This window comes from Petromyzon marinus, chromosome 11 (assembly GCF_048934315.1).
Source record: "Petromyzon marinus isolate PM22_M1 ecotype Great Lakes invasive population chromosome 11, UKy_Petmar_22M1.pri1.0, whole genome shotgun sequence".
Classification (NCBI taxonomy): Eukaryota; Metazoa; Chordata; class Hyperoartia; order Petromyzontiformes; family Petromyzontidae; genus Petromyzon; species Petromyzon marinus.
This window is the reverse complement of record NC_133677.1, coordinates 6,503,323-6,518,151: the sequence shown is the minus strand read 5'-3', so window position 1 is coordinate 6,518,151 and position 14,829 is coordinate 6,503,323. Positions and strand designations below refer to the sequence as shown.

The 14,829-nt window shown below is 48.0% G+C and overlaps 1 protein-coding gene across 1 annotated transcript in view; it reads right to left on the bottom strand.

The window, feature by feature from the left end:
- The window catches only part of LOC116941292 (fibroblast growth factor receptor-like 1), a 102,631-nt gene that overhangs the window by 8,773 nt on the left and 79,029 nt on the right, over positions 1–14,829 (bottom strand). The window contains exons 4-6 of the mRNA XM_076066339.1: positions 9,806–9,904; positions 8,188–8,364; positions 4,909–5,046 (exon numbers count right to left, since the gene is read on the bottom strand). Coding sequence (XP_075922454.1) covers positions 4,909–5,046; positions 8,188–8,364; positions 9,806–9,904 — 414 coding nt within the window. The remainder of the gene's footprint in view (positions 1–4,908; positions 5,047–8,187; positions 8,365–9,805; positions 9,905–14,829) is intronic.

Sequence of the window (14,829 nt, the reverse complement as noted above, 5' to 3'; positions counted from 1 at the left end):
ATCTCGGGGGCATTGTGTTGACCGTCACGAAAATGTAAGCGAGTGATCTTGGGCAGGGCACATTGTCATTACTATCAGGGACGATGGCGGACGGATGGTAGACTGAATGGTAGACTAAGGAGAGGAAGGAACACTCGCGGATGAACACCGTGGAGCTAAAGCGATGGGGGATCAGCTCGGGTGAATGATGCGATGGCAATGAGAAAGCATCATCCAGCAGTGAAATGGGCACACACAAAAAAAGTCAAATTGCTGTGGCAATTTCATATGTATGTGCTCTATATATGAAATATTACATCTTAACATTTAGATAACTTTACTGTAAAGTTACCTAAGGAATGTTGTGTTCATATATATAAAAAAAAGTTATATTTCATTATTTTCCATATCCTCTGTTACACCCAGCACAGTTGGATACATTTTGGCGTTCCATTTGTATTATTTTTCTGGGCAAAGAGAGAGCGAGTGAGAGAGAGAATGTGGAGGCTGGTAAGTTGTGGGGGAGAGATTAAGGGGTGCAATAAACGACTCAACAGACAAATCAATTATCCTTTCGTTGCGCGCCGTTTTATGGACATCCAGAAGACGCGATGGACTGAACTGCAGATTATACACTCCGTACTGCGAACTATGCATTCAAGTACTAGATTATGTATATGTGCAGCTCTTAGTCAGTCCACTACTGTATGAAGGCCTCCCCCCGCCTGCTGCCATGTTAGTAATGAGGGTTGTTTGACCATATTTCACCATGCTGGTTAGTGCAGGTAGGTGAGGGGTGGGGGCAGGACCGCTGAAATATCACAAACCACTGATGCTAGCCGTGGCCAGCAATGGAAACTCGGGGTCACCTGGTTTGTAGCACAATGCGCCAACCACTTTGCCACCAATCAAGGCCACGTGTACCGCTGTGTTAATTAGGAAGAACTTTCGCGAAACTGAGCATCGTGCGCCATTCTAACGAGCAAGATGAGAGCCAGCTTACAAGCGTGGTGTCCTCTCCAAACGTTTTCTCTTGGGGGGGGGGGGGGGAGGGGTGTAATGATTCACTGTTTCTCCCCATGTAGTGAATAATCGCAAGTCATGGTCGTGATTTGATTCAAGAACCGATCATGTTTTGTTTGTTTGTTTAATACGAGTCAAGATAGCGGCATCTAGTCGCTGCAGGCATCACGTGTACCCATTACATATGACATATATGAATACATACAGGGTCCGAATCCTGCAATGGGAGAGCTCTTGCGAATAACATCTGGTTAGCCAGGAATGTTTGCTTCACTAGCCTTACTGTTGATGAGACCCAAAATGTCAAAACCGCTTGCGTATTTACTTGTTTCAACAATCTACGCTGGATAATATTCGTCTGAAAATACCATATGCTGATAAATGAAAACATATTTGTGCATACATAGTTATTACGGTATTTTGTTAGAATGTATCTGTGAGTTATTTTCAAATTAGCAACTCGAGCTATGATTTTGGCACACAAGTGGTCCAATATTAAAGTAAAATACTTGTCCATAAATAGCTGAAATGGTGGAAGTATGGTGATTATGAAGTGAGATTAAGCCTGGTTCTAATTTATAACTAAAAGCATATACATGAACATTATTAATGCCCTCTTATTTGAGATACATTGGCCCAAGAATGTCCTGTTGGTAATCTTTTGGGAAATCACACACTACAAGGAATGTCCGTTCTCGATTCTCCCCCCAAAACGACTTTCCCTACACAAAAAAACAGTTATTGGGCACGCGATTAGGGTCGTGGGTGGTGGTGGATGGTGTTGGCTGGTGAGCAGTGCTGCTTTGGTAGTGCTGGCTGGGTATTGAGGAGTGGTGCTGGGCAGTTATGGAGGGTCCTGCGCGGTGCTGGGTCCTCTTGTGTGGTGCTAGGCGGTGTGGAGTGGCTCTGAGATCGTGTTGGGTGATACTGGGTGGTTCCATGTGGTCCTGGGTGGTTGCTGAGTGCCACTGGGTAGTGCCGAGTGTGCTGTGGAGGGGGGGTTTTGGTTGGAATTGGGTGCCGTGAAGGGCTGCTGCTGCTGCTGCTGCTGGTCGTGGTGGTGGGTGCGAGGTCAGCGCTGACAAATGGAGTCTTGTTCTGCTGAGGGCCGGGCGTCCGTATTGCGGTGCCGCGTTCCCACAAGCCCCTTCCTGGCGGCAAAATCCCCCCAGCTTGGCCCGTGGCGGCAGCTGTGCAGGCGGCTGTGCCCAGCAGCTGGGAGCGCCGCGGAATTACTTAAACTCGACTCTCGCTTCCCAACACGCACGTGTGTGCACGTGCACGTGCATCTGGGGAAGCGGTAGTGTAGTGGTTAGCGTGCTGCGATATGAACGCGGCAACCCGAGTTTGATTTACGCTCACGGCCAACACCGGTGACAGTGATTTGAACCGGTCCTGGGCCTCTCTGAGGTCGACTCAGCCTCAAATGAGTACCTGGTGCAGTGTGAAAACATCGCCACTGGGCGTGGTGTTGGCGACCCACCCCCTCGTGTGACGTGCCGGCCTTCATCGGTGCTACTCGCTGACAGGACTCGCCCTAACAATCTCTTCAAGGCTATGCGGTGGATCTTTGTCTTAGTTGTTTTGCGTGTGTGCATGTGCGTGTGCGCTCATAGTACGTGTAAGACTAGTAAGCTCAATGGGTCCAATGCACCGTACTTGCAGTCAAATGAGAGTGATTTTCATCTATGTAATGACTCGCCTCCTACCCCAGTGATTTGATGAATTGGCACTATGAAATGACATTACGTTAATTGTTATTAGTCACAGACCCGTGCAAGAATTAACATTTTCTCTCTCATTTGCACTCTCCCCAATGTGTATCGTTTCTGGCACTTTCTACCTTGTTTGTACGTTTAATTGTGACAATCCAATAGGAATGCGTTTGAATGAAAGCAAAGAGGCATGTGGGAAATGCATTCTTTCCACCCTCATCTCCTTGAACTTCCGTGAATTGTCACTCTTCGTTATTTGGGACCGATATTCGATGCAATATATATTAACAAAAAATACAAATCTCTTAGAGCATCCAATTTGGTTTGCTTAGTTTTTTCACGGCCGTTGTATGTCAAACCACCTTTGTCGCGAGACCTTGTCGCGAGACCTTGTTCGCTCAATTAGCCTAAACGCAGTCTCGGCATATAACGTCCATGCAATTTGCATAGATTGTAAACCATCGATTCTCACACGCGCAATTCGATGGGCGTTTCGTGAGCATTGGCTAAAGATTTTCAGTCGGATCAATTGACTGCATTGTTTGTGCGACTGCAAGCGAAACGCGTGCGTTGTGCTGCACCCAACAACAAACGCGCGTACACAGGCCGCTGAGCCCGACAGTTTCATAAACACCGCCCCGGAAAAATCCTCCCCTTCTCCCACCCCCATCACCTGTTACAACCTTGAGACACCTTCTAGCAAGAACCACGTGCAGTGTGTGTGTGTGTGAGAGAGAGAGAGAGAGTGAGCGCGTGATGCCATTGTTCTAAAGAAAGAAACGGTGACGAGTAAGTACCTTTATCACAACACCCTTCTATGACTAATTACGATCACGGAAGATGACGGATAGTGATTGATTGTGGAGACAAGTGACATATACGCGGAGAGAAAAAAAAATTGACAGGCCTGAAGGGAACATGCCCCGTAATTGTTGAGGCCATGACCCCTTTAATGTGACCCCCCCCCCACACCCCCTCAAAACCCTATGACGAGACAGGGCACCACTGTTCACATCCAGAGCTCCCCGCAGTTGCATATCAGCTGTGGTAATTACAGCGATAGTTTCTGCAAGTTATCTTTGGTGCCTAAACTGTAATCTCCAGCAATCTGTGCCCTCTGGTCACAATTGCCACAGTTGTGTAAAAAAAAACACATCTGGCAGAACAATTCCTACCCTCGTCATCTGCTGTTGTAGCATTAGCATAGCTCCCTATCAGCACTACTGCGTGCGAGACGATTCCTTGTTATATTTTGTTGGCACAGAGAGGTCGCATACACGTTCAGTAGCGCAAGAAGTTGGTGCATGCTTGTTTCCATGGATACGGTTTCTGTATTGTAATAATCCACCTTATTCGTGCGGTTTGTCCTTTTATTTTGTCTGCACTAGTCATATTTCTCGGATTATTTCCACCGTACCATGTCTCCCTTGGCAAAAAAAAAACACACTGTGGATTAAATTTACCTGGCCTCTCACGCAGTGCCAGTGTTAGCAATGCGTCAATTCACTCCCTCCGACAAATCCATGCATTGTATTGCAATTCAATGAAGGAATGGTCTCATACTTGCCATCTCGTGTGCTTTGTTTGCTATTTGTTCCGTCTCGTTTGTAAAATCGTATTTGATTGTATCAACTTATTTGCACACATTTCAGTCATCCTTACACGAGTGATTTTGATGCACGCACCATGAGCGTGGGAATCAATATTTAGTTGACAGTCGAATAATCATGTGCCGCCACGTGTCGTGTCGGTGTCTACGGAAGCCACGCAGCATTTCTGGGAGGCTCACCCTGGCACACAGCGAGCTCGCAGCTCCTCCCTCTGCCAGACACAGCCACTCGACCAAGCGCCCAAGTGGCCTCGCTTCCCTTGACATTGGCCCCACCTAACTGCCCATAGGCCCTGCCAACTCCTCTGCCAACCCCTCCCACTGGTCAGGTAGCCCCCCCCCCACCCACCCCCCCCACCCCTTTACCAAATATCACGACTCAAGCACGAGGAGGCCAACAAAACGGGGAACAAAATCCCCAAATCCCAATCTCCCAATTTTTTTTTCAAACTTCTCACAAACGCTGTTGGCAGTCACCGGAATGGCCCCTCCTCTGAAACCCCACCGCACATGCTCCAGTCAAGCTGGGTCATCCAGCGGCCCTGAGGCAGGCGGCGGGGTTGGGGTGGCGGAGTCACTCACGCACGACGTCGACGCGGTACGTGGCGTTGATCTCTCCTGCGGTGTTGAACACGCGGCACGTGTAGCGGCCGCTGTCCTCGGCTCGCAGGCTCTTCAGCGTGAGCGTCCACTGCTGCCGTCTGCCGCCCCGGCCGGATGCTGAGCACACAAAGACAAAGGGGGCCGTCCATGAATGACGTCACGCACCTGGGTGAGGGGGGGGGGGGTCAGATATTTGTGACGATGTGTGACGAGGTGGTGGTGGGGGGGGGGGTGTTTGAGAAATGTGACGTCACATCAAAATGCGCAACTTTAAATAGATATAGACAACGCGTTCTAGTTAATTAAATAGACTTTTTATTATATAAATGTTTTCTCCCCTACAACATCAGAGTGCAGCGGCACATTAAATACGTACTAAAATGACAATAGTTTAAAGTGTTTTTTGGGGGGGGGGGCAGAGCTTTGTGACGTCATATTTGAGGGGGGGGGTCTGACTTTTTGTGACGCTGTGTGACGAGGGGGGGGGAGGGGGTTAAAAATCGTCCAAAATCGTGGGCAAGTGCTGTTAGCGAGCACCTTTGAAGGCCGGCACGGCACACGAGAGGGGGTGGGTGGCCAACACCACGCCCCGGCCGCCTTTGTCTCCCCAGTGACGATGTTTTTACACAGCGCACCGGGTACTCATTTGAGGCTGAGTCGACCTAGCGGAGGCCCGGGACCGGCTCAGATAATCGTCACTGGGTGTTGGCCGTGAGCGGGGATGAAACTCGATTCGCAGGGATCGGAGCGCAGCGCGCTAACCGCTGCACCACCGCTCTCCATACACACACACATATATATACATAATACCCCCCCTGACCCCCCTTGTATAGCCTTTAGCAGACTGTCAGGGCACGGGTGCTGTTAGTGAGCACCGAATGAAGGCCCTCAAATTAGTTTGGTTTATGTGCGTGTGCGCGTGTGTGCGCGCGCGGGGGCTTAGACTTTAGACCTCATTATTTACTCGGTAGCAAAAAAAAAACCACGATAACAACTTCCCAAACGCTCATGTTATGTCCATTACATTTCGATAATACTATTTGCCGCCAGCGCAAAAATGTCTCCGGCAGTCCCCGTTTGTTGCTTGTCCTCGTTTTGCACGGCGAGCGAGAGAAGGCGCATGAATGTGTGCAGAGTACGCACGTTGTTTCACTTTCTGTTAAGTGAAGGCAACTAAAACAATGCACACGTTCACACAAAGATCTCCCGGTGTAGCCTACAACAGACTGTCTGGGTGCAGGTGCTGTTCGCGAGCACCTAGGTGCTGTTCGCGAGCACCTAGGTGCTGTTCGCGAGCACCTAGGTGCTGTTCGCGATGGCCAGCAACCATGCCCAGCCACCACGATGCTGATGTTTACACACCACACCAGTTACTCGTTTAAGGCTGAGTCGATCTAGGGGAGGCCGAGGAGCAGTTTTAATTTTCGCCACACACACACACAAAGACAAAGATCCCCCGTATAGCCTGTAACAGACTGTAGGGGCAAGTGCTGTTAGCGAGCACCTATAAAGGCCGGCACGGCACACGAGGGGGTGGGTGGCCAACACCACGCCCGGCCGCCTTTGTCTCCCTAGTGACGATGTTTACACATTGCACCAGGTACTCATTTGAGGCTGAGTACCGGTCCTAGAGGAGGCCTAGGACCGGTTCAGATAATCGTCACTGGGTGTTGGCCGTGAGCGGGAATCGAACCAGGGTCGCCAGGTTTGTAGCGCAGCGCGCTAACCGCTACACTGCCGCTCCACACACACACAGCACAGGCACGCACACGGGCACACGCAACACACACGCACACGGGCACATGCAACACACACGCACAGTGCATTGACAAAACAGTCGAGAACAGCCCGCTAGCCGTGCCGATCTCATAATAATAATAAACATTGTTTGTTACACTCCGGTTTTTACGACACCCCTCCAGCCCCGATGGTGCATATTTCAACAAATCTTATCTGTTCCTTTCGGAGGCAAATCAAGCCGCGACACATTGCACCCATCCAATGGTCGGTAATCTGCACAATGGGAGCCCGTGAGGACTGGCGTTTGACAAACGCCGCTTTATAATATTAAAATCTGTGTTGCAGATGAAGAGAAAATACTGCACCATCGTGATTAACAAATTCTGCTTTATCTTTGCTCTGGAGAAGATCGGAGGCGTCACCTGAAATTGATGGCCAACTCATGCTCCTACCTGCTGCATTCATCCTTGTGAAGGATATATCCACCGATATATAACTTTCTGGAAAAGCTCATTTTTACTTGTTATGGATATATTTACAGGGATAAGAGGAATTATCCAGAAGTGTTAGTAAATTCATCATCGTCTCAACATGTGCGGATATCAGGAGTACATTTGTGAGGATAAACATCGACAATAGGAACCACTCAAAGTACTCACCAACATCACCGCGGTGATTCATTATCAGTGTCGGAATGTAGCTTGCTTTGCAACATGCCATGATGCCGAAAAAACCCAAATCCAACTGCATATTTGTCCCCGTGATTTGATTGTCTCTGTGGGGTGGTGGAGAGTAATGTTTGAAAACTGACGACACGATCTCGACCAAAATAAATCAATTGTGAATAATAATCGTCATCATCATATTGGTCGTGAAACACCCTGAGTATTCATAAGTGGATAAGTAGACTTTCAATGTATTGATCCCTGCATTGAATCGTCAGTTCATTGAATTAATTGAATTGTGTAGCGGACATTAAACAAAATGTCACGAGCTACGGAAACATTTCCGCAAACGGTGGGATCACTCATACCGGTTGTTGGTGGTGATTGGTGTTCGTACTGGTGGTTGTGTGCTGCACGTCATGGGGTGGTGTTTTTGGGTGGTGCTGGTGTCGGTGTCCGTGCCGGCTTATCCCAGTAGCACAAGTAGCTACTACATATGTAGTAGTAGCTACGGGCCCCGCACTTTCAAGGGCCCCGCGCTAAATGCTTTCAAGCTATCAATTCCGATTCAGTGATTCTGCACTTGCTCTATTACTATAGTACTATACTGCCTTAAACTTTTACGAACGACTGGGTGTTTAAGGTTAGCGATTTGTCGTATTATCTGGCTGTATAGCAAATGAAAAAAATACAATTACTTTACCGTGCGAGTTAAACATTTATGTGCTTGAATATTTACGTGTTTTTATTTATTGAGTGCCCCCTTCATAACATCATGCTACAGGCCCCGCACAAGCTTCATCCGGCGCTGGTCGGTGTGGGTGCCGACGACGGGCGCCGTCGCCGCTCCCACCTGCCATGTGAGACGACGCCGCTGGGGTGGGCCTCGCGATGGGCCGGTCGTCCTTGAGCCACACGACGTCGGGCCGCGGCTCACCGCTGGCGCTGCACTTGAGTCGCACGGAGCTTCCCGCGGGGCGGGCGAGCACGCGGCGCCGCATGCGCGACGGCTGCGTGAAGCGGGGCTTGGCTGCGTAGTGGTGGGGGGGAGGGCGGGGACACACACACGGGGAGCGTTGGCCACTGAAGACAGAGGAAGCGCTGGCACCCAGCCATGGCTGTCCTTGTTGGCGCGGTCGCTTCAACAACCCAAGTGTGGCTTTGACAGGTTGGTTTGCTTGTTGAGCTCGTTATTCTCTCGAGGGGTTGCCATGCAGTACCGTGGGGTGAATCAACTCGAGTCAACTCCTGAAGGTGCTTCCAGCAGTGTGTGGTGAAAGTGCTAAACACGCATGCATACCAGCCCGGAAGATCGCGCCTGGATGACAAGCGGCTGTGTAAACATGTTAAATTCGTGTAGGTGCTTTTACACAATCCCTTATGTTCCGCAGCATTTTGGAATTTATGTAGACGCTATGGTGGTTGCTATGTTTTTACGTGAACTAATTGCATACTGCATGTGTACATGTACGGCTCTTTTGTCAATCCACTGCTGGATGAGGTCCAGGAAGCATAGATGCGGAATCATGGAAGTACAATGCAAAAAAAAAATCTGCAAGTGAGTCAACTTTTGTTCATGCAAAAAAAAATCTGCGTTGGGAATGTATTTGCTCGTTGGCTCGATTTGATACGTGCACATTTTCTGAACATGTGTGAACAATTCACCTAAGTAATTGGAAGTGGGACAGTCATAATGGGAAGGCGGGTGGGTGTGTACTTTAGGGGTACACGCCTGGGTAGGCAAGATTACTTTGATTTTGTTTTGAAGTCCCGCTTACACATTTTGAAATGTGTTTAATATGGAAACTGTGGTCAGTTTTTCTTTACGAAATGTTACATTTGGTAAAGAAAAAAAGACTTTGTGTTTTTTCATATAACAATAAAAACAGATTCCAAGCAAATTGTGTTTTGGCAATATCGAACTCGTATTTTTAGCCAAAGTTCCCCAGACTTTTGTTGTATCTGGCGGCAGACGAACAGCAGACGTCTTTGTTGAAACTTGACAAATTACTCCTCTAACCTTTACAACTTTATATTATTGGTTCTTTCGGTAAAGTCACGTAGAAGGGAAACAATAAAATAATACAAATATATTTTTTTACGAAGAATATGAATCCCTGCAGTCACGAAAGCTTTAAATCAAAATCTTTACAACTTTGTTACGCATTTGTTTCCTTGTTCACATTAGTGTTATGACAATGTTTCTTCATGCGCAAAAGTACAACCGTCAGACGCCTTTTTGACACCGCGAATGCATTCGCTGTCAGTTCACGTACTTTGAACAGCGGGGCTGGTTTTTACCTTCTTTTGAGAAAGAAAAAAAACGTAAAAAAACCTCCCAAAAACCTCAAAGTATGCAGTCGCATTAGGAGAGTACAGTTCAAACCGTGGTTTGTCTGCGTGACAGGTGAAGAGCTCGTCGACTGCTGGGTGGGAAAGTGCTTATCACCAGCGTCGCCAACGGCACTCACTTCCCAGCTTGAGTTCGGCTTCTCGCTCCGCTGCTGCTGCTGCTGCCCTGTCCCCATTTTCTGCCTGCGAGGCCTCGGTTTTCGCCGTCTCGCTCTCGTCTGTTGGGGAAGGAAAGACAACGATCCCCCCCCCGTGTAGCGATAAAAACAGACTCTTGGGACAAGCGCTGTTCGCTAGCAGTGCCTACGAAGGCCGGCACGGCACACACAGAGAGGTGGGTGGCGAGGAGCACACTCGACCGCCTTTGTCTCCCCAGTGGCGATGCTTACACACCGCACCAGGTGCTCATTTGAGGCTGAGTAAGCCTAGGGGAGGCCTAGAACCAGTTCAGATAATCGTCACTGATGCTGACCACGAACAGGAATCAAACTCGGGTCGCCGGGTTTGTAGCGTAGCGCACTAACCATAGCACACACACACACACAGAAATATATATATAGCACTGTTGTGGGTAATTCCAACTTCTTCAAAGTTGTCTGGCCAGCGTGTAAAATTGGAGGTTTTTCCACGATCAAAAGTGTCGGTAAGCAATTGCAGGTCACCTTTACCTACATATGGGGCCTTTAACTATCGTCACTGCAGCTTTCACGTTTGAATTCTATATTAAGTTGAAAAGAACCGACAATGTTATAATTCATAAACCCAAAGGTGATCATGGCGATGCGGATATCAGGCTCTCATATTTCTTACGAGAATGACCATCATCATATTTGACTTAATCCTTCAAATTTCAAATAAAAATAAGAGTAATATTTCACCAATATTTGTTCTTCATTCATGTTCTATATAAAACTGACTATACCAGGCAGTGATTTTTGTTGACATCGGGCTCTTCATTAATGTCACTAAAGCTTTGAGGCTTCCCATCTTGATATGAAGCTAACATGAACCCACAATATTAACATGCACAATCCTAAAGGTGTCAATCCAATGCCTGCATCAAGCTCTCATTCCTTATAATAATAATGACAAGATGAATAATAATCTTTACTCAGGAAAACCTCAGTCTCAAGTGCATGCTCATGGTATTCCTGCTTTGGGATGTTTGACCATTTCTGTAAAGGGGTGTGCTTGTATTCATCTGTGGGGCGACTGAAGTGTCCAAAGGATACTCCCGCAAATGTGGGGGTAACACATGGACATCCACACAGATTGATTCAATAATCGATCCACGTAATCCATCTCCTGCCACTTTAAGCCTACATAACGTGGTATTCTCCATCCAAGTACTAACCAAACTAAATCTCGAGATCTGATGATATTAGTTTCATTGTGGGTGATTTTTTTTGTTTTAACGATCGCGAAGGCAACATTTTTGTTCCAAGGTGAACCCGAATGCGCAGCTGCACGGATGAAGCCGACTACGCTGCAGAGTGATGCGAGGGCATTTCACTGCTTCCTGGTTCCCTGCAGATGTCCTAACCGAGCAAAGCCCCATCTCACTGGAGACACGAGGAATAAATAAACTAAGTAAAAGCTTAAGACCCCAAGCAAGCTCGTTTTGGTTTTAGCAAAACAAATTTCGCCAGGGTAATCCTTTGATCGAACGTCTCGTTTGCAAGGGTGGCCAGGGTGTCAATTGACATTGCATCGAATATCAGTTCAAATTAAAATCCTAAAAAACATAACGATCTAATAAACATAAACAAGCAATTCTCTCGCGCCCATCTCGTTTGCATCTCACTTCTCTCATCTCACTTAATCTCTATTTTCTTCAACATTTCTCTCATCTCACTGAATCCCTATTTTCTTCAACATTTCTCTCATCTCACTACTTCGCGATTTCTTGTCCATATCTCTAAGACTTTACAGATTGAAAGGGGAGTACCCCAGAACTAATTTCTGCTTAGGGCCCCCATTGAAAACTACTGCACGCTATACTCATCTGTGAAACATAGCACCTTCGTGATAGCCTTGTGCTCTAAGAATATTGTGAATACCAAAAGAACGAAATTATTATTGTTATTAATGGGCCAGCACCGTCACCACTGGCCATGCTAACTCGGCATACCATGCGTCCTTCACTCTACCGTGCCGCGATAAGCAACGGGGGCTCGGATGTCGTGATGTCATCAGCTCGCACGATCATTCACGCACCACTGCCCGGACTGTCAGACAAGAGGGCCCAGTGCTGCTGCCCCAGAACCCTGAAAACGATCCAAAATTTGGACGTCTCACATTAAACCTAAAATGGAATTTAAACACACACCAGAGTGCGCTGCAGGTGACGGAAACGTTGGCATTACTTTTAAAAAATGCAGTTACAAATTGGTCGTACAAAAGTACACGTGCAATTTTTGTAGGCGACTGCTGCGCATATTTTTGGTTTTAACGAAGCCGCGTATCAAGGGATTTTTAACCCAGTTCATATTGCGTGGGTTTGGGTCACACGCACAAACACTGAACTGGACACTGAGTAATTCACCCGGCGAGTAAACGCATCTTATGCGGCGAACACTCAACCTGCTGTGGCTCTTGGTCCCTCGGAGCAAGTTCCGTGTGATTGCTGGATATAAAATAACCACGGACAACCAACCGAATAGAGTCGCTCAAAGTGTGCACCATTTGTGTTCAGCTTACAGAAACTTGTTCGACCTCAGAAAACCAGCCGGGTCCCTTCGGCCAAGCTGCCAAAACCCACACGATGCTAAAGGATCGTTAATGATGACGGTGACTATGACTAAACTTGCGATTCCCCTGGACAGCAGGATTAATGCAACGCCACCTAATTTGGAGCAGAGAGGAGCAACTTGAATCCCTGGTTGTGAGATCAATATGCAGGGATATGTCCTGTGTTACGTTGGTGGAGTGGAGGAAGTGATATTGAAAGGTCACTTTCGTACATTTAATCCCCCTGTGATTCAAGTTTGTCATCGGGAAAGGACAGCTTTGCCCATAATCTCGCCATTATTTTGCGTTTCAATTTATATGCGCAGTTATATTAACAACAAAAAAACGATTTCAGCTGGCACTCTGTTTTCACAGAAATGGGTCCAGCATACTTTTTTTTGCAAAACTATAAAATAAAAAATAAAAACCGTGTGTGTGCCTAATGTAATAATGAGGAAAGATATTTGATCCGAGTCCAAACAAGTCCACAACACGGAGCTGGTGGAAGAAAAAAGTCTCACTGCACCTCCTTTGATGTAAAACGCAATTCTTTAACGGAATGCCCTGCTTTGCATGCCCCATCCGCTTTTCATCTATTTATTTTTCTGCGAAAAGAGGGGAGAGAAAAATGGAGGGGGGGGGGATGTTGGGTAGGGGTGGGGGGGGGTTTGGGGGTGCGGGGTGGTTGGGCCGGGGGGGGGGGGGCACGAGTTTGGGGAGGCAGTCGTTCCGTTTGATCTGTCACAATTTATTGTGCGGAAGGGCGAACAAAAACGAGATCCTGAAACGGCACCGTGTCACCCTGACCCTTGCCCGTGCACACGAGGGCCTTTGATGCGCCGCCACGGCGCAATGTTTTTTCACGATCCCCCCCCCCCCTGCCCCCGCGGCCCCCCCCCCCTTGATCCCCGTAACTCAAGAACCAAGGTGGTGCTGCTGCAGACGGAGCTGACGCGTCCGTTTCTGCCGTTCCCGGCTCCGATGCACACCTGGAAAACGTGCATCTTCTCTTGAGTTTCATTTTTCTTAAAAAAAAAACATCTTATTTTTTTTATGTCTTCGTCTTCTTCATACGGAATGCGGTGAATGGGGCAGGTCAACAGGTGGACCCACCTGTTGACCTGCAGGTGGACCCACCTGTTGACCTGCCTGCAACCCTTCTCAGAGTAGTTTGTCGGACCTTGAAATAAATGTGATTTATTTCTCCACTCATCGTGTCACTTTGAAGGAGTGGCAACACTGGGCGTGCCAAACCGGATTCTGGTGTCGGGGGATACGGTGGGGGACTTTTACAATAAGCAACGTCAGTTCATAACTTTCCACCCTCTGTTATTCCACTGCTGGATGAAGGGCTACCCATGCCGTGGCAGTCATGAGGGTTGTTGTTGTTTCAATAAGAAGTATTCATTATCCTTCGCTATGCCGGTCAAGGTGGGTTAGTGATGGGTAGGGGGCCAATGACCACTTCATTCATCGCCCGTCACTGTTGTTTAGCCGTCGCAGGGACATGAACTCTGGTCGTTGGGTTCACAGCACAGTGCGATTACCAAACCACTGCACCGCCACCCCGTTGAATCAATTCACAGGGGTCCATATACGCTTTTTCACATTAATTTGGACTGTTGGTGGACCCACTGATTGCGGTGACCTGTGCCGAGTCCAGTACCGGCGGTGTGTTGATTTGCAGCTGCGGGAGGAATGCCACAGAAACTATTTTACAGGCATCCCTCTGCAGACGTGAGGAAAACAGACGCCTCCTGTACGCCGCAAAAAAAAAACGGTTCAAGCACCTGGATAAACCTGCGTCTGCCGCCCCATTCTCGAGCAACGCTGCATCGCGCGCGGACAATGAGGGCGAGTGGATTCCACGGCGAAGCCGTGTGCATGGAGCCCCTCGCATCGTCTCGGTCTGTCGGTTAAGGTCAACCTCCTTCCCTCCTTCCCTCCTTCCCTCCTTCCTCTTCTTTCACCAAGTGGCCCAAGTGCTAAGGGGGCGGCAGGTTGGTAGCACTTGTGGCAGGAAAATGCTACTCGTGTCCACCATGAGCGGCGTCCACCACGGGCAAGACATCTTCGAGCATATTCCGTCTGTGTTAGCGATACCCCGTTTTTTTTTTACTTTCATATTCTACAAGACATTTCAAAATTACACCCCCCCCCCCAAAAAAAAAAAATTATATCGCCTGTCAAATATGCTCTAGGATCATTAGTTAAGCACACTCTTCTCATACACCTGTACCACAGTGACCTTGTTGCCATATTCATTTGTGTTTTAAAGGTAAAAATATTCGAGAAAATCATCGTTAGCATTCGTCACCCCCTCGGTGGTACCGATCGGCCACTATGGGGCAGATGACTTGAGGGCTAAAGGCCACAATTGTCCTAAAGATTGGCTCGTAAACGTGAACGTAGA